Source organism: Galleria mellonella, unplaced genomic scaffold (assembly GCF_026898425.1).
Source record: "Galleria mellonella isolate WM207_F2 unplaced genomic scaffold, CSIRO_AGI_GalMel_v1 utg64, whole genome shotgun sequence".
Lineage (NCBI taxonomy): Eukaryota > Metazoa > Arthropoda > Insecta > Lepidoptera > Pyralidae > Galleria > Galleria mellonella.
Genome location: NW_026442133.1, coordinates 9,703,023 through 9,723,255, shown reverse-complemented (window position 1 = coordinate 9,723,255; position 20,233 = coordinate 9,703,023). Strand labels below are relative to the sequence as shown.

The following is a 20,233-nucleotide window of genomic DNA, read 5'->3' as shown; positions in this document are numbered from 1 at the left end:
GTTCTTAGCAATTGACTGAGCAGTTGTCAAAAGTGACGGTTGTTGTTGTCTATGATGGTCAATTTACAACTTTTAATAGTGGTCTTCTCTATTGGTTAACATTGTTTAGTTGGTGGTGTTTTGATATTTTACCGATGTTTATTATTGTATATCAGTTATTATTAAATTATTTTTTTATTTAGCCGATATTAATAAATATATAAAACGTATATTCTTTCTTTAATTCCGTTAGAATTTTGTCGAAATAATTTCGTTTTACTTCTTGAACACTCGGTATCAGGCTTTGAAATAGTAATCTATTGTATTAAAGTTATTAAATTATTTTTAAATTATCAAGATGGATCAGATGTTACCCAGTCCATATAATATACCGGGGATTGGGACTCCGCTGCATCAGCCTGAAGAAGATCAACAAATATTGCCGAACGCCATGCAACAGCAACAACACCAAGCTTTGGCTACGTTGAGTTCTTCACCGTTGGTTGGATTTGGAGGATCTATAATGGGCACTCCTCAGAGATCTATGCACACTTATGCGCCGACTGCTAGTTTCTCAACACCACAGCAAATGATGCAGCCTCAAACTCCCGTAAGTAGATTTCGCAGATTTAGAGTTCATTAGGGTGATTTCAAAAATTGCAATATCTGAAAATTATCAAATCTATTTTATAGGCTTTATTGGCTATTGATTACTTTAATATTGGCTCTTGATGGTCATAATACATGGAAAAAAATATTTGTTATGTGTAGATAGGTTTAAAAATTCACCAATTCTGATTGGTAAAATACAAATCCCGCAAAGGAACAAATTTAAAATATTTTGCCAGACATAACTAGAAACTGAAAATGTATTTATTGTAACAGGTCTAAATTTATAGATATGGTGATACTTGGAAAATTGAGAAAATAACATAAAAAATCATTTGAACAATTTATATAAATTAAAAGCATAACAAATTTTAACATAATGGTATTAATTTAAATTGTCCACTATTATAGAGTATTTGAAGCTTTTTGTGTGATGTTGAATCTTCTTTTTTGAGCAATCAAAAATCAGCCATCATAGCTTTATCCTATTGTTCTTGATATCTTATTTCTATTGTTCGTACATCCTGATGAAACCCCTCTCCTTGTTCATTGTTCACTGAACCAGGAATAAACAATTCATCCTTAACCAAATTTCTTATGTGCTGACCTATAAAAACTCCTTTTTTTAGCTTAGCATCACTAAATTGAGGGAAAGCTGTTTTTAAATACTTGAATCCTTCCCTTTCTGTGTCCATAGCTTTTACAATTTTTTTTATTAACCCTAATTTAATGTGCAAGGGTGGTAAAATAGCTTTTTTGGGGTCAACTAAAGGTGGGTACTTGATATTATTTCTTCCTGTTTGTTTTTTTTAATGGATGACAATGGTATGGTAACCCCATCTGCGCTATTGGTATACGCTGGCGGGGCACCAGTGAGGGATGACAAATGAAGATGAAAGTAAGTCAGTTAGCCCATCCTGATGAATGAAACTAGAATTAGTCATGATGGTTTCCAGGGGGGACCACATGGAGGTCGACCTGACAAGGTATATTGCTAGTAATAGGGCTATTTGACCCCATTACTAACAATCCCTTTCCCCCCTATTTCTTCCTGGTTGATATGTAACTCTTACTGGCCAATCCTTCTTAATATAATAATTTTTCATAGATCCACTGTCCCATAAAGACAAAAAAAAAACAACATTATTTTGTGAACCCATTCTGCAATCCAAGAAGGATAGCAATGATTTTGAGCAATCATTTACATGATTCCAAAGCTCACCACAGCATAGGAACTGCAAAAGAAATTTTCTTTTGTTTACTTTTCATCCACTTTAAAAGACCCATGTAACAAGAAATACAACACATTTGAGGTGTCCACAACTTTTCAATATTTCTGATTAGAAAATTTAGGATTTACAATTGTAAATCCAAAATAGAAGTGGTAAGCTGCTTTTATCTCCACATACTAATAAAATTTATTTAATGAATTTTTACAAGATCTCCTTTGATGATTAGCCATATTCTTATGCACAAAATGTCTTAACTAACTAACTTAACTTTATATAATAATACAAAAAAACTTGTTAACTCGAAATATTGTGAATAATATATTCTGAGGATTTGTGTACAGGAGGCTAATGCTAGTGAAATATGAAACTTTGAATAAAACTTATATTAGACCTGTCACACTACTTTAATGACCTGATGGGTGAAAGATGAGGGTAGTGCAACAAAAATATATGATTACTATTCTGGTTGTCAAACTTTTGTTCCCTTGTGCTTAGGCAACTCATAAAATTTACATAATTATTATGACCTACCTATAATTGAATCAGAAATAATTAGAATTGACTATTCTAACACTATCATTTAATTTTTTAACAATGGAAATTTTGAATATGTTTCAGCAAAATCTTATGTCACCTATGATAACTAGTGGAAGTTTAGCAGGACAACAAATGCTTAGCCAAGCTAGTCCAGCGCCTATGACTCCCATGACTCCTCATTCAGCTGACCCTGGTATTTTACCACAGTTACAGTAAGTTAATACTTAAGTCTATATCTTTTTTATATGTATTTATATATTTTATTGTTTGGCTTGTTGATCTGTTATACTATATTCATACAGTTTGGAACTTAAATTTACCTACATAATTATTTACAATAACAAAACAAATTATTTCTTTAAGCTCTTAAATTTGACTCTGTGTGTTATTGCTTTTATAACAAATTGTGTTCTGAGGAATTCTTAGAAAACAGCCATCATGAAACACATCAATGCAAGCATAGTTGCTTTACAGCAGAAACATGAATGGGATAGAGATAGCCATGTAGGCAATTTTTTACACAGTCTATAGGTATAAAAAAACATTAATTTTCTGTATTAATTCCTTTTAAAACATTCCATACACTCTTGTAGGTTATTAGATTGTAAATTTGAATATAAATAATTTCAGGAATATTGTGTCAACTGTAAATTTAAATTGTAAGCTAGACCTAAAAAAAATTGCTCTACATGCTCGAAATGCAGAATATAATCCAAAGCGTTTTGCTGCCGTTATTATGAGAATAAGGGAACCCAGGACTACAGCACTGATTTTTTCATCTGGAAAAATGGTGTGCACAGGTGCCAAAAGTGAAGAAGATTCTCGGTTAGCTGCTAGAAAGTATGCTAGAATTATACAAAAACTTGGTTTTACAGTAAGTATAAATGAAAAATTATGATACTAGAATTAGGCATGTGTAATATCGGTATCACGGCATTGATGGTAAAAAAGGTCATTATAGATAGATAGATAAACTTTTTATTTGAACCATTATCTATTTTGATACCGCCCATGCCAGTCAGATATCCATAGGGATCCATTATTGAGCCAATATGTAAATATTGTGACTACAATATATAGATATTGCTATATAATTTGTATCAGCCGTTAACTGTCCACTGAACATAGCCTCTCCCATTGCCAGTAGTCGCCATGCTTGACAGGCTATTTGGCAGCCGTATTCTGGCTTTTGGTTATATTTTAAGAGGGATGCTGCTACCCATCTCTCCACTACAAGCTATACTCACCCCTAGAATAATTCATAACCAGATTTTTGCTAATATCTCGCATAAATCAGAGTAGAATCTAGAATACGAGGGTCATTTGAAAAGTTCTTAGCCTAACATGGTTAAAGTCATTGGTTTTTTTTTTATAACTACCCTCATTGTAGTTACATTATTTAGCAACAAGTATGCACAGTTTAGTTTATTCACAATAACTCATTGTTCGTTTACACGTGATACCGTAAGTCAAGTTAGAGCTATTTTTGAAAATGGATAAAATTGAACATCGTGCAGTGATAAAATACCTAAATTTGAAAGGTTTAACTCGAAAAGCTATACATGAAGACATGTCTACTACTTTGGGTGAGTCCGCTCCTTCGTATGCGACTGTTAAAAACTGGGTGGCAGAGTTTAAACGTGGTCGAGAGACCATTCAAGATGAGCCCCGTAGTGGCCGGCCTTCGACTGCTTCCACTGATCAAAACAAAGAAAAAATCTGTGATTTAATTTTATCTGATCGAAGATTGACTGTCGTGGAGATGGCTAAGACTATAGGCATCTCATCTGAGCGAACACATCATATAATTACTACTGAACTTGGTTTCTCTAAGGTGTCTGCGCGGTGGGTACCGCGACTGCTTTCAGTGGAACATAAACGCAACCGACTCACAACTTCTCGCGACTGTTTAGAGTTATATAAAGCTGACCCAATAGAATTTGTTGAAAGATTTATAACCATGGATGAAATCTGGGTTCACCACAATACATCCGAGACAAAAGAACAGTCGAAACAATGGAAAAGAGCGGGATCGCCCACCCCAAAGAAGGCAAAGGTGGTTTTATCGGCGGGCAAAGTCATGGCATCCGTTTTTTGGGATGCAAAATGTATAGTTCTCGTGGATTATTTAAAAAAGGGTGAAACAATAAACTCCGATTACTATTGCAACCTGTTGCGTCTTTTGAGAGAAGAAATCAAAGAAAAACGTCCAGGTTTATTGAGAAGAAAAGTCTTGTTTCATTAGGACAATGCGCGCGTTCACACCTCTGTGTAATCGATGGCAGAAATCCTTCAATGTGGCTTCGAATTGTTACCTCATCCCCCATATTCACCGGATTTAGCACCGTCCGACTTTTATCTGTTCCCAAAGCTGAAAAAATTTTTAGGTGGTAAACATTTTTTTACAAATGAAGAGGTCATAGCCGCCGTGGACGCTTATTTTGAGGAGTTAGACGAAGATTTTTTTAAAACGGGTATCGAAACCCTACCGGGTCGATGGAAAAAGTGTTTTGAGCTCGGAGGAGAGTATGTTGAAAAATAAAAATAAACTCAAAATCATGTGGTTTCATTAAGTATGTTAGGCTAAGAACTTTTCAAATGACCTTCGTACATATTCATTCATAATTTCGCTATTAGGATGATAGGATTATTAGGAGATAAACAGTAGAACATTATGGATTTCAGAAGTAGGAAAACCAATGGAATAAACCTTTTCTAGATGGCGTATCAAGATAAAATATACACCAGTATTTTTAATTTGGCCTAGTTTTATGAACACAAATGTGAAAACTGCATCCAATTTGGTGCAGTAGTGGTTGGTTAAAGTTATACACATTATCTAGGTACAATTTTATTATTTTAGTGTGATTTTTTTAAATAGTTTTCATGTACATAGTATATTATATGAAAACTGTTGAGCCTATTGTATTGAAATCATGATGTTACTTTTAAATAAAATATGATATCATATATTGTGTGTATATCATATATGATAAGGATGATATGATGTGAATATATAGGCAAAAGAAAAATAATCAAATTAATATAATGGTAGAGAATTATTATTTTATTCTAATAAGGCCAATGCTATCTATTATAAGTCTAACTTATACTTATACTTACAATTCAAAACAATAAGAAAATATAATATTAATATATCATTAGCACTGAAATAAAAATGAATAAATATAATAATAAGTCTTATTCATCTCAAGGTATGGTTATTCTGGGGGTACTCAAAATAAAAATAAATCTGTGAGATGGCCTTCAACTTTTCACAAGTTTTGGCTGCCGTGTATTTGGTGGTAAATGCTAAGGAGATCTATGAGATTTTCTTTTTTATGCTACTTAGCATATAAGTTGATGTCACCATCCCCACAGCATCATTGCAGAGAATGTACTGTATTGCCCATGATATATATCATGCATTGCCATTCAAAGGACTAAGTGTTATATCTCTGTTAATGCCATATCCAATTCTTTAAACCTCTTCACAGCAGAAACAGTGAGTTGAAAAGATATATCCAAGCAATGACTTTTGTTCACAGTCTCCTACTGCTTTTACTTATCCAGTACCAATTATTTAGCACCTGGAATATGTGTGAAGGTACTGCACCATCTGGTACTCAGTAGCTAAAAGTTAAAAGGCACATAATACCTACTATATTGTTTCTATTAGTAATACTTATTACTAAATATACATTTTATATGTTTCAGGCAAAATTTTTAGACTTCAAAATACAAAACATGGTTGGAAGCTGTGATGTTAAATTTCCAATTCGACTTGAAGGATTAGTTCTTACACATGGACAGTTCAGTTCTTATGAACCGGAACTTTTTCCTGGACTTATATATAGAATGGTGAAACCAAGAATAGTACTGTTAATATTTGTTTCAGGCAAAGTGGTACTGACAGGTGCTAAAGTACGGCAAGAAATATATGAGGCATTTGATAATATTTATCCTATTCTAAAAAGTTTTAAAAAACAGTAAATTATTATCACATAACAGTTTTACTTTTATTTAAATTAATAGACAAGCCACCTATTTACTCTTCTCAAGACCGAAATATTTTTAAATTTTTAATTATGGGATGGCACATAGTGCATCTGCCAGAAATAAAGTTTGGGGAAGTACATGGATTTTTTTAATGAGTGAAAATGAAATAGCCTGCATGTGTTATCGGTGCCTATACACTGACGGGGTACCAGTGAGATATGATAGGTGATGGTGAACGTAGTTTAGTCAACGTCGGTCTACCGATAACCGTGTGGAGGTCGACCTGCAAGACTACTCTTGAATCCAATATCGATATCAATCCAATTTAATACCAATGACAATTTTGTACTACACTCGTGAAACAACAATGAGTAATCAAGTTAAAATTGGAATTTGTTTGTAATAGTTTGCATTGGCAAGTCATAATAATATGCACATATTAGAACAATATGTAACCATTATGTCGCTAGTATTGTATTCGTGAGTGCGAAACGTTTCAATTCCTTTATCGATCTATTTAAAGTTATTTTAATAGTAACACCACTCATAGGGTAATTGCTAACAAAGGGACAGTTAGTAGACTCTATTACTAAGAATCCCTTTTTCGCCCCGGAGGGTACGTGTTTGTACAGTTTTGGATGAGAGAATTTGGGATAAGGATATGAAAAGCTGCAATAACTATAAATGATTAAATATAGAAGAGAGGCCGTTCCCTAGACGTAATACCGTAAAATGGGGTGAATAAGCATGAAATCGATTTTCATTTTTTTTTATTCAACTTAGAATGGCAAACAAGCTGACGGCCCACCTGATGGAAAGTGGTAACCGTCGCCTATAGACATGAGCAGTACCATGGACATAACAGAGTATACTGTTTCGCCCATGATACCTCCCATGCGTTGCCATTCCTGAGGACTCGGGTGTTATTCCTCCGTACCCAGTAAATTCACGCCATATCCCGCCCTTCATACCTTAATTTCTTAATTTTGTTAGACATCTTCATTTTTTACGCATTCTAATTATCTCTGGTTGTTCAAATTATATGATTAAATTCAACAAATTATAAAAGTAAGCAGTAGTTGATTATTTGCAGAAAAATGTGCGTATCCCTATTTATATTGGATCCGGGATGATCTGTAACAAAACCGCACGCGATCAGGTTTGCGCCCGAGCGCATTCCAACGACTCAGATTTCCCACCCATCACGACATACCGACCCTTGACGGAGGTCGAAGTGCAGTGGCCTAAGCCGAGATCTGAGCCACTCTGGCGCTCTTAGGTGCACGCCGCAGTCCATAAGTAAAAGTCGACACCTTTGTGATTCCCCTCTCGCGGGCTCGGAGTGCCATCTGCACTCGCTCCTGCAAACGCGTTCGGTCAAGCTGTAAAGGCCACTCATGACCAACACATTCAGAAAAAAAAGATCTGGAACAAAAGTGGGGTGGATAGGGAAAAAGTCATAGGGTTGTCAAAATATTGTTTGTATATAGAATATTTAAATAAATTTTACTTAACAATAAATATATACAGGTTTTTAGGCAATAAACTTAGTTATGTGGACTCAAGAATTCAATAAAATCGCAGAGAAGAATTTAGTTGTTAAATATATAATTTTCTGTGGTGTTTTAGAATTACAGAATGTATTTAACAGAGTTGTACGAGTATGTAAGGAATTTTAATACATTCGTCTAAAATATGAGATCTTATCGATGGCACACAGGTTACTTTTTTTAATGGGTGATAATGAAATGGTAACCCCGCCTGCGCTATCGGTATACGCTGGCGGGGCATCAGTAAGTGATGATAGGTGACAATGAAACCAGGTCAGTTAGCCCATTGTGACGAATTCCACTAGAATTAACCACGATGGTTTCCAGGGGGAACCACGTGGAGGTCGACCTGTAGGGTGTATTGCTAGCAATGTGTTCATTAGACCCCATTATTTTTAATTCCTTTCCCCCCCAGGGTTACTTACTATTAACCAGACTATTATAGGTACTAATTTTGTATCTGGAAAAATGTCAAATTTAATTTTATAGATAATTTTACAGCGACAATGCGTGCTTTTATGATCTGTGCTATCTGTACAAGTTGGCAGAGCGTCAGAGAAATTATAAGTGAAGCATAAAGAAGGACAGTTAGTTTATTGTAATGAATTTGAAAAGAATTAACTATAACGCTTTCTAGGAATCACGTAGAGGGAACAAGGGGACTGTAAGATTCTATTAGTAACAATCGCTTTCCAGTCGTATCCTTAGTCTATGAAATAATTTCGGACACTGACATTGGCTAATGCAATGAAATGACAGTGACATCACATTGCCCGTTGTCCAATGCTCAATTCCGACCATATATACACGCATGCTTTTGTTCCAATTTCCATTTAATCAACCTTTTTGAACCATTTTTAAATTTTTATTTGTATCTACAATACAAATAGCAGTGTGGCAATCTTTAGAAAGCAAATACATTGAAGTATTTTGTTCATTGGATATTCAATAACCAATAAACATGGCTGAGACTATGAAACAAACTGTTGCTACTATATTAAAAAGTATTGAGAGGTAAGTTAATTTGTTGTTTATTTCTTGATTACTTGGTTAACCGTACTGTACTACAAAACAAATTGTAGTAAAAAATAAATTTATTTCCATTTTAGATATAATCCAGCAAATCTTCAAACCTTGGAAAGATATGTGGAGATGCAGTCTCGAGAAAATACATATGACTTGGAAGCTAATTTAGCTGTGTTAAAGCTGTACCAGTTCAACCCGGAGAAATTCAATCCAGACATTACTTGTCAGATTCTTCTGAAAGCTTTAACCAACTTTCCACATACTGATTTTACTCTGTGTAAATGTTTACTGCTTGAGTCTGTGGTAAGTATAAGCAGAATGCTATAAAATCTTATTACATTTCTACTTTAATTGTAATATTTCAGAAGTTTATATGTTAATATGGGTTGAAATGATGATATCGTAAATATTTATTTTATTATTTATATTAATCTATGATTGTTTAAAATCAATATCTGAATGTAGACTTTCTATTCTGTTCTTAGTAAACATTTGGGGAAAATGGCTATACATAACCAACCCCACTCTACATGGTAAATTGTATAATATTATTAGGCTATCATATTCTTGTGGTATTATTTTTGTACTTCATTGTGTTATATCTAATTGTTCTTGAAAATTTTTATGTTTTAGGTGGAAAATGAAACAATTTCTCAAATAAAATATTTGGCAGATATCTTAGAGCAGTGTGATTTTGCACAATTTTGGCATAGAGTACACCAGATGCCAGAATTGTGTAATCGTATCACGGGTTTCCATGATTCAATTCGCAAATTTGTGTGTCATGTAGTCGGTATAACATTTCAAACAATTGACAAGAATAATCTTGCCAATCTACTTGGTGGAATTGATGGTAAGTTTTCCTGAAAGTTTTACATTAGATAAATATCACTACTTCAGGGTACAAAGGGTGTAAACACCAAAATAGCAGAAAAAGCAAAATACATGAGTCAAAACATTTTAGCTTATATCTGTTTGTAGATTAATAATCATCAAGAACCATGTTGGTTTTAATAACAAAAATGTTTGTTTTAAATGTAGTTTAACATGATGAAACTTAATTTTGACTAAAACATATTTTAAAAAGTGTGGAGTTACAACCTCAAAAGTAGATAGAAATGGTGTGTTACTGATAATATATGAATATGAAATACTGTAACTACATTTGTTGCAGATTTTGATCTTAAAACTCAATGCAAATAAAATATAAATAATTTAAAAGATCAGACTTAAGGTTTTGAGAATTAATTGTAGGCTTGTGTGCATAATATAATAATATTAAAGTATGTATTGTAAATTTAAAATAATTAAACTTTTAATTTAATTCAGAATATTTTTACTGGTTTACTGTTGGTAACTTGTGATTTTGTTTGCATGCCTTAGGGACATTTTCATACACTCATTGGGTAGGGTTGTTCAAGGGGATCAACTTTTATATATCATGATCATATAAAATTTTTTGGGCATTGATCTGTTTCTGAATTATAGGGCCTAAATGTTTCTGTAATTTAAAAAATTTTCAACAACTTTTTGATTTCATGTTAACACCCTCCCCTTTTAAATGAACTTAAAAAAGAAGGAAGTTCTCAATTTGTGTGTATTTTTTTTATGTTTGTTATCTCATAATTGTTTTTATCTGAAAGGTTATTCTTACAGATTGGGCCCATAAAAATTGTATAAAAATCAGTTTAGTAATTACTTTTTAAATCAAAATAACTAACTAATTGGTTTTGCCACAACTGAAGCTGTTTTTTTTGTGGGATACAATTTAATTATTATATTTATGTGCCTATCGGATAGGGTACCCTGATAGGATCAATTTTGGTCATATGACCATTTTTCCTGCATTGCTTGGCTGATAATATTCTCTTGACTACTCTAATTTGGAAATGGACTAGAGTTTCATCCTTCACTGGTACTCATTAGCTCCAGCATTTACTGTTTGTCCAAGTGGGGTTGTCATTACATTGTCACTCACAAAAAAAAAAACACCTAATAACTGGTCAATAGTAAATTGGCTTTGTATATTGAGACTTCTGAACCATGAAAAAAAAAAGAACTATTAATTATATTTAATATTATATTTATTACAATGTAATATTAAAATAAATATAATTAATATTATTGTTAATTATAAATCTTATTTTACAGATGTTCCATTGAAACACTGGGTGAAGAAATATGGTTGGAGAGACGATGGTAACCTCATCTTTATTGCTAATCAGGACGAAAATATTAAAACAAAAAATATTACAGAGAAAATTGATTTTGAGCATTTGGCTCCCTTAATGGCACTGTTGTAAATGTCAACATAAATAAAGTGTTAATATCTTGCTAATATATTAATGTTGTTCATATTTTTAGATACCCACAATTATCTACACTAATATTATAAAGAGGAAAACTTTGTTTGTTTGGTTGTAATGAATAGGCTCAAAAACTACTGGACCGTTTTTAAAAATTCTTTCACCATTCGAAAGCTACATTATCCACGAGTAACATAGGCTATATTTTATTTTGGAATAAAATAGGGTTCCGTAAAATATTTGGGTTTTTCGGACACAAGGTGTAAAAAATCAATCAGAAAAGTTACTTATTTTACGTACGCTGCCTAAACTATAAAAGATAGAACTATAAAATGTTCTAATTAATTGTAGATCTTATAAATATCTACAAAAAAGTACCGAATAGGCTCCGAAACTACTAGACCGATTTCAAAAATTCTTTCACCAATAGATAACTACATCCTTTGACCATTTATGTTGAGCAAGTCGGAAGAAAAATTGTATAAAATTCGCTTACCTTGCGCATACTGACTAAATAGTTGCTTATAATGAAAAACAATGTTCTACGTTTTTAAAGTACTCATTGAGATCTACAAATAAGTCCGCGATATCATATGTCTAACTATTACGGTTAGGTCACAATAATCACTTTTCTTTCTAAAATTACGAGTAACCACGCTGGTCGCCGTCTGGGTGGTATTTTCATACTCCAGTATTAATCCTTATCTATCTATCGAGTTATTTCCAAAAATTGCATATTGCGATAACCAAGATCCACGCGGGCGAAAGCTAGTATTGATATATTTTCAAAGAGATCTAAAAATTAAGTTACTGAGTTGAAATTATGTAATTTTATTTTATTTTTATTTATTTATTTAAGGACAACTAACAAAACATACATTTATATCTACTTAAAATACATGATAAGAAGGTTACATTATAAAATGCTGCCTCAATTAAAGGCCGCCCCGACACGCGTATTCATATAATGATAGGGATATATTATTCCAAGGATGTACTTATTATATCCAAAGTATGTATATATCTAAAATTATGTAACAGTCGATGCATTTCATTTTGAGAGATCGCGATGCGACATAAGTATACATTGTAGTTGCCCAGTACCCCACTATTACAATGTTATTATTTGGTATTGACTTCTTTTCAGGGTTCCATGTCGCAACTTTGTCCGTTCATCAGTCACAGTGTAATATTTCAGAAACTAAGTACTAATGCTTGAATAATTTATTTTTTATTTTGATACGCCATCTAGAAGTGATCTATTTCATTGGTGGAGGGGCATGTTGGCCATGCTCAGCTCAGAACTGATTGCTGCCTATCTCAAGATGTAAGTGAAGCTTGAAAATAGTTTTAAATACGCCAATGTAAATTAATAATTTTTATTGTTAAATAATAACTTTTAATTCCAAAATAAGGAGATTTACAATTCTTATTTTTTTGCACGATTACGCTGCTAATTTCGAATTAACTTTTAGATTTTTTTTCCAGTCGATAGAGTTTACTTCCATGTTAATCCCATATTAATTTCGTGACGATTAATGTAGCCTTTTTCTTTGCGGAGCAAAAATTAATTGATGCAAAACAAAATTGTTACTTCAGACGCCTGGGTTTTAGAAATAGGAAAACTAATAAAATAAAATACTTCTATACGCTATATAGTAAGAAGTAAGACGTGTGTTTATGACCCATTTCGCCTTATTCTTTATGTTCTTGTTATTCAATCCTGAATACTCTATGTATTCACACAGTATTCAGGATTGAGGTTGTTTTTACGGACTAAAATATTTACGGTTTCCTTGATGGAAAGTGATATGTACTATACGTTGCCTATACTTAGACATGTCACGGACATCACCGTGTACTGCTATGCCGTGTCAGAGGACTACGGAATTATATCTCCGTAATTTGTTATTTTTCTGCCTATATACATATATCTTTATATTTATTCATAGGAACCTATATAAATTTAAATAGTGTACTTATAATATATATGTAATGTAATATTGTATATATGCAGGTATTAAGATAATATTTTTTTTTTATTATAAATAGCTTTATTAGGCCAAAGAAAATAATTTTTATCCAGATCTAGTATAGTACTATATGCCTAATATGGTATTGTATTTGCGTCCAGAGCGTCCAGATTAAATAATGTCACGGTTATATAGATGAAGTCGCGGGTAAAAACTAGTGTACAATAAACCACGAATTTTACTATGAATATATTTATCAAATAAGCAGCATTTTATAAGTAACTTTACAAGTCCAATTATAATTTATCACATTAGATTTCGACTGGCACTTCAAATTTTCATAATCATCATTAAGTACTCGTATAGAATATAGATAAGATTAGTAGAAGTAAAAGCTTCTACTAAGTTAACCAGTTATTTTATTCAAAGCATTTTACAATTAAATAGACCTAACAAATTATCTTAACATAAATAAATCATGACTTGTTTGTAACAAAGACAATAATCAAATAATAAAACATGCAACAAAATATATGAGACTTGAAACACCGCACTAAGCCTTTTTGCCGTGGCTGTATCCGTGTTCCTTTCCGCCGGCGTGGCCACCTTTTTTACCGTGGTCTTCGTGGTGCGCGTGGTGCTCTTCATGGCCGTGATGACCTTTATGCCCTTTGTGGTCTTCGTCGTAGTGACCCTTATCGTGATGTCCCTTTTTCCCATGATGCTTTTCATGATGACCCTTTTCGTGGTGACCTCCCTTTTTGTGATGTCCTCCCTTTTTATCATGGTGGCCATGGAAGTCGCCATGTTTGTGGTGATGGCCACCCTTGTGGAAGTCGTCGTAGAATTTGTGTTCTTTGTGGTATTCGTCTTTGTGTGATTTATGGTGGAAACCGGTGGTTTTAGAGCCTTTCTTGTGGCCTTTTTTGTGACCGAACTTCCCTCCTTTATGACCGTGTGCAGCTTCGTGATGCTCACCGTGATGATCGTGTTCGTCGTGGTGTTTCTTCTTGTGTCCTCCATGTTCGCCATGGTGACCTTCGTGGTGATGCTTCTCGTGATGGCCGTGCTCTCCTTTATCATGGTGGTGATGTGACTTGTAACCCTTATCACCTTTCTCTTCATCTTCTTTGTGGTGATGAGCGTGGTGCTCATGACCACCACCTTGTTCGTGATGACTCTCTTTAGACTTTTTATGTTCCGTTCCTGCAGGAGATTGATCTATTGACACGCTAGCAGCTGGTGCTAAGTCCCCACCCGATGGCGCAGTTAATTCAGATACTGTATCCTGTATTCCCTTTTCGCCCTTCAAATTGGCAATATTCCGTGCCCGGGTTGATATTAAAGCACATGCTAATAGTTCTATTAGTAACAAAAGCCGCATCTTTCTGTAACAAATCCAGTAGGGGAATAGTTAATTAATTATTAATATTTAAAATAAAAATATTTATTAAGCTACCAGAGGATAGACTTACATGTTTGTTTTTCTCGAGTGGCGTAGTTGCTGGGAGAGACACAACCGTTGTGTCACAAGAATTTTCGTAGTTCCAATTTATAGATAACAACGCTTTCATCTGGTACCGATTACAGTGTTCTTTAGCAATAGTTGCTGTAGATTTCTGGACGACTGACTGCAGACGTGTCGACATCAGTCTACGGTTAAACTAAATTAGTTCCGTTACACAGCCCACTAATAGGCGTTACTGATTAATTTTGATATATTCGATCGATTCTGTTTATTAATTTATTTGGTTATGTCCTGTCTATGTATACATGTATTTCTATTTTTATAATTGGCTGGTGTGAAATGTTAATAGTATTTGTTAATGTAATGTCTAGGTCTCGAGAGACACAGATGAGACTAAACAAGTAATGACTTTACGTATACATTATTTAGCATATCGCATATTTTACAGTTTGTTATAATAATAAAGTCTACTTTTATCGTTTTAAAATCCACCTTATATTCTATGTTTTGTGTTTACTTAACTAAAAATTTGGCATGACAACTATAATATGGTTGAGGTATTTTAAAATAAATTACGGAATATTTTTTTACTATGTCAATATTGATTTATTTACAGGCAGGTAATTAAAATATAACAATAAACACATAACAAATATCTTAATCGTAACAATATCAGTGCTTGCCGTGGTGGAATCCCCAGTGTTTATGATCTTCGTGGCCGCCTTTCTTGCCGTGGTCGTGGTGATGATGGTGGTGTTCTTCGTGGCCGTGATGGCCCTTGTGTCCCTTATGATCTTCATCGTAGTGATGCTTATCGTGATGCCCTTTCTTGCCGTGGTGGTGTTCATGATGCCCAGAGTGATGGTGACCGCCCTTCTTGTGGTGGCCGCCATGTTTCTCGTGGTGTCCGTGGTGATGACCATGTTTGTGATGCTTGCCTTCTTTATGGTGGTCATCGTAGAAGTGGTGGTCTTTGTGGTATTCGTCTTTGTGGTACTTCTTGTGATAACCTTCGGTTTCTTCTCCTTTGTCATGATGTTTCTTATGATGATGTTTGCCTCCCTTATGATGATGACCATGTTCGTGGTGATGGCCATGGTGGTCATCCTCATCCCAGTGTTTTTTGTGGCCACCACCATGTTCGTGGTGATGTCCTTCGTGGTGATGTTTATGATGTTCACCGTGTTCACCTTTGTGGTGGTGGTGATGTCCCTTATGCCCCTTATGTCCCTTTTCACCGTGCTCATGGTGATGGTGAGCATGATGCTCTTTACCACCCCCCTCCTCATGGTGATGACTTTTATGGCTGGCCGCTGCGACCAGGTCGGTTTCCTTCTGGCCGATCTCGCGGCCGGAACAAACGACTAAAACACATCCTAACGCAGTTAGGGCGACAAGCGTCCTCATTGTTTTACCCTTGTTTATACTACTACTTCTTTAATGTTTGGATATCGGGACAGGACTGACAGTGAGACAGACCGATATTGCATTTATATCATTAAAGTTGCAGGTTGCACTCGGTGAAACCATTGGACAAGGACAGAGTGTCGCGCTTGGCACGCGCTACGCTTAATTAAAGTTTGTGATCATTGCGACATTTGTATTAGGCCTAAAGTATGCTTTTGTGGAGTTCCATGGATATGATTGGTCTATTTGTTTCTAACTTTATATAATAATACTAGCTGACTCGGCAAACGTTGTTTTACCATATACATTATTTTTAGAACTATACATGAAAATTTATCCTACTACAATTATTATATTGGGTTGCCATCTTGCAACCCTATTGCAGCATATAAAAATCGCGATAAAAAAACAGGAGTTGATTGTAAAACGGTGAAAATTTGAGGTTGTATGTATTTTTCAATGCTAAATCATTATAAAATAAAAATGGTAAAATTTGTCAAAAAATAAAAAAAAATTTTTTTGGGGAGGGTCACCCTTATCATTGAGGGGTATGAAAAATAGATGTTGGTCGATTCTCAGACCTACCCATAATGCACACAAAATTTCATAAAAATCAGTAAAGCCGTTTTGGAGGAGTTTGGTAACAAATACCGTGACACGAGAATTTTATATATAAGATAAATATTTAGAGATTATTATTCTCTCGATACAATAAATTCGGATATTATAACAGCAGGCCATTTTGTATGAGCAAGCGCCTATATTAATAGCGTCAGAAGATTTACTCATTTTCATACGTTTCTTGTTTAAATCAGTTTGCAATCGGGCCTTAAGAACGTCGCGTATTCCTATTCAATTATTGTCTTAATAATAATTTTGCAACTAATACACTTAATATAGTTAAAAGTGCCCTTTCTCTAACATGTAGTTTTGGTATACCCCGATAGCATGATTCTCATTTATTTGTGAAATACTTGTATGAACTTAAGTCGAGTCTCTTTCTTCTGGTAACATTATGAAGTCATCTCCTTGCTGCTCCTAGATAGTGACTTCTTTATACGATCTTAACTGGTAGTTATAGCTATTTTTTTATACAACTTAGAATGGCAAACAAGCTGACAGCCCAGCTGATGGAAAGTAGTAACCGTCGCCTATAGACATGAGCAGTACCATGGACATAACAGAGTGTACTGTTTCGCCCATAATACCCCCCATGCGTTGCCATTCCTGAGGATTCAGATGTTATTCCTCTGTATCCTGTAAATTCACGTCATATCCCATCCTTCAAACCGAAACACAGCCATGCAAACACAACTGCTTCACGGTAGAAACACGAATGGGACAGAGGTACCCAAGCAATCGACTTTTGTACAAAGTCTCCACTAAAATTCACGAAGTTTGACAAACAGATTACATTTCGTTATGTTGTAAGTGTCCACATTATCAAGAACTCGATATCTATCAAGTTACCAACTTTGCAAGTCTGCCACACTGATGAAGGCTTTCGAACTTGATAAGTTTTGTAACATTTTCTATAGATGCGTTGTCCATATAACCCATAGCAGTAGGACACCATTTAGGATGAACAAATTTCGCTCAGCACAGAGGTATAGGTGTACCTATTAAGTACTCGTATATTACACTTTTGCTACAGTTATTAAATAGATTTGTGTCATTTGGCTTCTCTTACCTCAATTAAGATTCCGAGTCAGAGGGGTTTGAATTTGTTACATTATGCAGAATTTTACAATAATTTCCAAGATGATGATGTTTTTATTAACTAATAGATTAATTAGGTCGATATAGTTTTTGAATATCTATTAATTTGGTGGTTAATAAGTTAGATAATTATGGGACATATGGGGTGGAAGAGATTTATGCCTTCCAAACAGGTTTTGTTCAATAGGAGCTATGTAGTTACGCAACAAACAGGCACACCTGAGATGGACATCCATATGTTTAAAAGAGATGGCTGTCGCATAGCTAGTTCCATTAGCTGTAAAACTTATACATTGTTATTTCATGGTATCTCACTCACTGCTCTTAAGATTGGTTACGCGTGAGTAGTAAATATCATTCTTGTCACAGCGTATTATATGATGTTAGCGGTGTTGTTCTTGTTTACAGGTGACGTTATTTTCATTTCATAATAGGTAGTTCATCACCTCATTTGTTATTAAGACTGTATTACATGACTGTATACTATAAATAAAAAAGTAAGGCATTTCAAACCTGGCTTCGTTCCCACATTTTGACCCTTTACTAAAACTTGTAGAATAGAAATTAAGTGCAATGGTAGTTTTATTCTGCTCATACCATATCTACGTAATTCAAGTTAAAAATTTATGTACGTAACGTCTAGACATACACGCAGACAAGTTTTTTTTTTATGAAATATACATGATGAGTGAAATAAGCACGAATAAATGAAAATAGGTTAATAATTAGAAGTAAATGTAAAAGGTGATTGGTAAAAAGAACAAACTAACTTTTTTACAGAAATAACCAGCATAAACGATTCCGTTAATATGTATTGAATCCAGTGAAGAAATCAGAAATATTTAGTTCTGTGTCATCACAAACATACATTATGATGCGAATGCATGTATTTTGAATGGCTATTTATATAAGTGAAAAGTGAACTCGGGAATTCCTACGTCAATATCGAAAAACGTTTATTCAATGGATTTAGTGTGGAAGGTAATTAGCATTTGTTAATTGATATATAACCTACGCTATATCTTATTATATAATTTTAAATTTATTGTTGTAGACATCTAAAATCATCACAAGGTAATGTTTATTTGATGTATATATTTTTAGGCTTATCAAAGCTTTTTCTTTGAGATCTGGTATAGGTACTCGTATACTTCATCCGAATGTCGGGTTGATTAATATTACTTGCTTATTTACGCGACAAGTGCACATATTTGTGCATCTAATTATAAGTACTATATTGTGTGATTGCTCTATATATTGGACATATATAGTCCCTTATAGCCTTTAAAAACTAGGGGTTGACTTCCAATAATTATATAAAAAGATTTTTTATCTGAATATATCATTTCTAAATGAAAATAAAACGTACTATGTCTGAACAATTATTTACTTTGTATAAAAAATATGAACAAAAACAATAACAACATTCATTCTTAACAACATTAAGTAATAACAATTGTAATCCCAATCGTTGGGATCAGTGTTTGCCATGGTGGAATCCCCAATGCTTATGGTCCTCGTGACCGCCTTTCTTGCCATGGTGATCATGGTGGTGATGATGCTCTTCGTGTCCGTGATGCCCTTTGTGGCCGTGATGGTCCTCGTCGTAGTGGTGTTTGTCGTGGTGGCCGTGCTTGCCGTGGTGTCCTTCGTGGTGACCAGAATGATGATGACCTCCTTTCTTGTGGTGTCCGCCATGCTCTTCGTGGTGTCCGTGGTGATGCCCGTGTTTGTGGTGCTTGCCTTCGTTGTGATGTCCATCGTGGAAGTGATGATCCTTGTGGAAGTGGTCTTTGTGATATTTCTTGTGATACCCATCAGTGTGCTCGCCCTTGTCGTGGTGCTCGTGATGGCCGTGTTTGCCTCCCTTATGATGATGGCCATGCTCATGATGTTCTCCATGATGGTCATGCTCATCCCAATGTTTCTTGTGACCACCGCCATGTTCGTGATGATGCCCCTCATGATGGTGTTTGCCATGATGGCCATGGTCACCTTTGTGGTGATGGTGGTGGCCTTTGTGTCCCTTCTCGCCCTTGCCGCCGTGCTCGTGATGGTGATGTTCGTGGTGATGGTGGCCACCACCATGTTCGTGATGATGGCCGCTGGCTGCGACGGCAAGATCCTCAGCTTCGGCTTCGTAAGCGGCACACAAGGCCACGAGGCACAGCGCTCCTAGCAGTAGTAACCCCCTCATGTTGCCAGTGCTGAGTAGCTAACGAGAGGAAGTCCGGTTGTGACTGACCTCTGATACGTTGATTGCCTATTTATATTAGCAAGTTGTAGTGCACCGTTTAAAGCGGTGCAGAAATTATTCCGCAAGCATTCGATCGCACTAGTTCATGGACAAATTAAGAAAAACTACATCGTACTCTTTAGCTTAGGTGTCTCGTCGTCGGTAGAGCCAAATATGAAACCTTAAAAATCC

The 20,233-nt window shown here is 34.7% G+C and overlaps 4 protein-coding genes across 4 annotated transcripts; 2 read left to right on the top strand and 2 right to left on the bottom strand.

The window, feature by feature from the left end:
- Nucleotides 1-52: 52 nt before the first annotated feature.
- LOC113512369 (TATA-box-binding protein) lies at nt 53-6,365 on the top strand. The gene is made up of 4 exons (XM_026896201.3): nt 53-589; nt 2,439-2,569; nt 2,988-3,231; nt 6,075-6,365. The coding sequence occupies exons 1-4, from the start codon at nt 338-340 to the stop codon at nt 6,348-6,350; spliced, it is 903 nt and encodes a 300-aa protein (XP_026752002.1). The 5' UTR covers nt 53-337; the 3' UTR covers nt 6,351-6,365.
- Nucleotides 6,366-8,668: 2,303 nt separating this feature from the next.
- On the top strand, nt 8,669-11,274 carry LOC113512415 (eukaryotic translation initiation factor 3 subunit K). The gene is made up of 4 exons (XM_026896299.3): nt 8,669-8,920; nt 9,016-9,235; nt 9,566-9,785; nt 11,084-11,274. The coding sequence occupies exons 1-4, from the start codon at nt 8,868-8,870 to the stop codon at nt 11,233-11,235; spliced, it is 645 nt and encodes a 214-aa protein (XP_026752100.1). The 5' UTR covers nt 8,669-8,867; the 3' UTR covers nt 11,236-11,274.
- Nucleotides 11,275-13,570: 2,296 nt separating this feature from the next.
- Nucleotides 13,571-16,206, bottom strand: LOC113512511 (histidine-rich glycoprotein-like). The gene is made up of 3 exons (XM_052900238.1): nt 15,363-16,206; nt 14,687-14,765; nt 13,571-14,599 (listed from the first exon to the last, which is right to left on the bottom strand). Exons 1-3 carry the CDS (start codon nt 16,084-16,086, stop codon nt 13,765-13,767), a joined length of 1,638 nt encoding a protein of 545 aa, XP_052756198.1. The 5' UTR covers nt 16,087-16,206; the 3' UTR covers nt 13,571-13,764.
- Nucleotides 16,207-19,282: 3,076 nt separating this feature from the next.
- LOC113512649 (histidine-rich glycoprotein-like) lies at nt 19,283-20,089 on the bottom strand. The gene has a single exon (XM_026896565.3). It carries the CDS (start codon nt 20,000-20,002, stop codon nt 19,283-19,285), a length of 720 nt encoding a protein of 239 aa, XP_026752366.1. The 5' UTR covers nt 20,003-20,089.
- Nucleotides 20,090-20,233: the final 144 nt, after the last annotated feature.

Coding starts and splice junctions, on each gene's coding strand:
- LOC113512649 (XM_026896565.3), bottom strand. CDS start 20,002: ATGAGGGGGTTACTACTGCTAGGAGCGCTGTGCCTCGTGGCCTTGTGT.
- LOC113512369 (XM_026896201.3), top strand. CDS start 338: ATGGATCAGATGTTACCCAGTCCATATAATATACCGGGGATTGGGACT. Junction 590..2,438: donor TGATGCAGCCTCAAACTCCC/GTAAGTAGATTT, acceptor AATATGTTTCAG/CAAAATCTTATGTCACCTAT. Junction 3,232..6,074: donor TACAAAAACTTGGTTTTACA/GTAAGTATAAAT, acceptor TATATGTTTCAG/GCAAAATTTTTAGACTTCAA.
- LOC113512511 (XM_052900238.1), bottom strand. CDS start 16,086: ATGAGGACGCTTGTCGCCCTAACTGCGTTAGGATGTGTTTTAGTCGTT. Junction 14,766..15,362: donor ACACTGGGGATTCCACCACG/GCAAGCACTGAT, acceptor GTTGTTATCTAT/AAATTGGAACTACGAAAATT. Junction 14,600..14,686: donor CACTCGAGAAAAACAAACAT/GTAAGTCTATCC, acceptor GATTTGTTACAG/AAAGATGCGGCTTTTGTTAC.
- LOC113512415 (XM_026896299.3), top strand. CDS start 8,868: ATGGCTGAGACTATGAAACAAACTGTTGCTACTATATTAAAAAGTATT. Junction 9,236..9,565: donor GTTTACTGCTTGAGTCTGTG/GTAAGTATAAGC, acceptor TTTATGTTTTAG/GTGGAAAATGAAACAATTTC. Junction 9,786..11,083: donor TCTACTTGGTGGAATTGATG/GTAAGTTTTCCT, acceptor CTTATTTTACAG/ATGTTCCATTGAAACACTGG.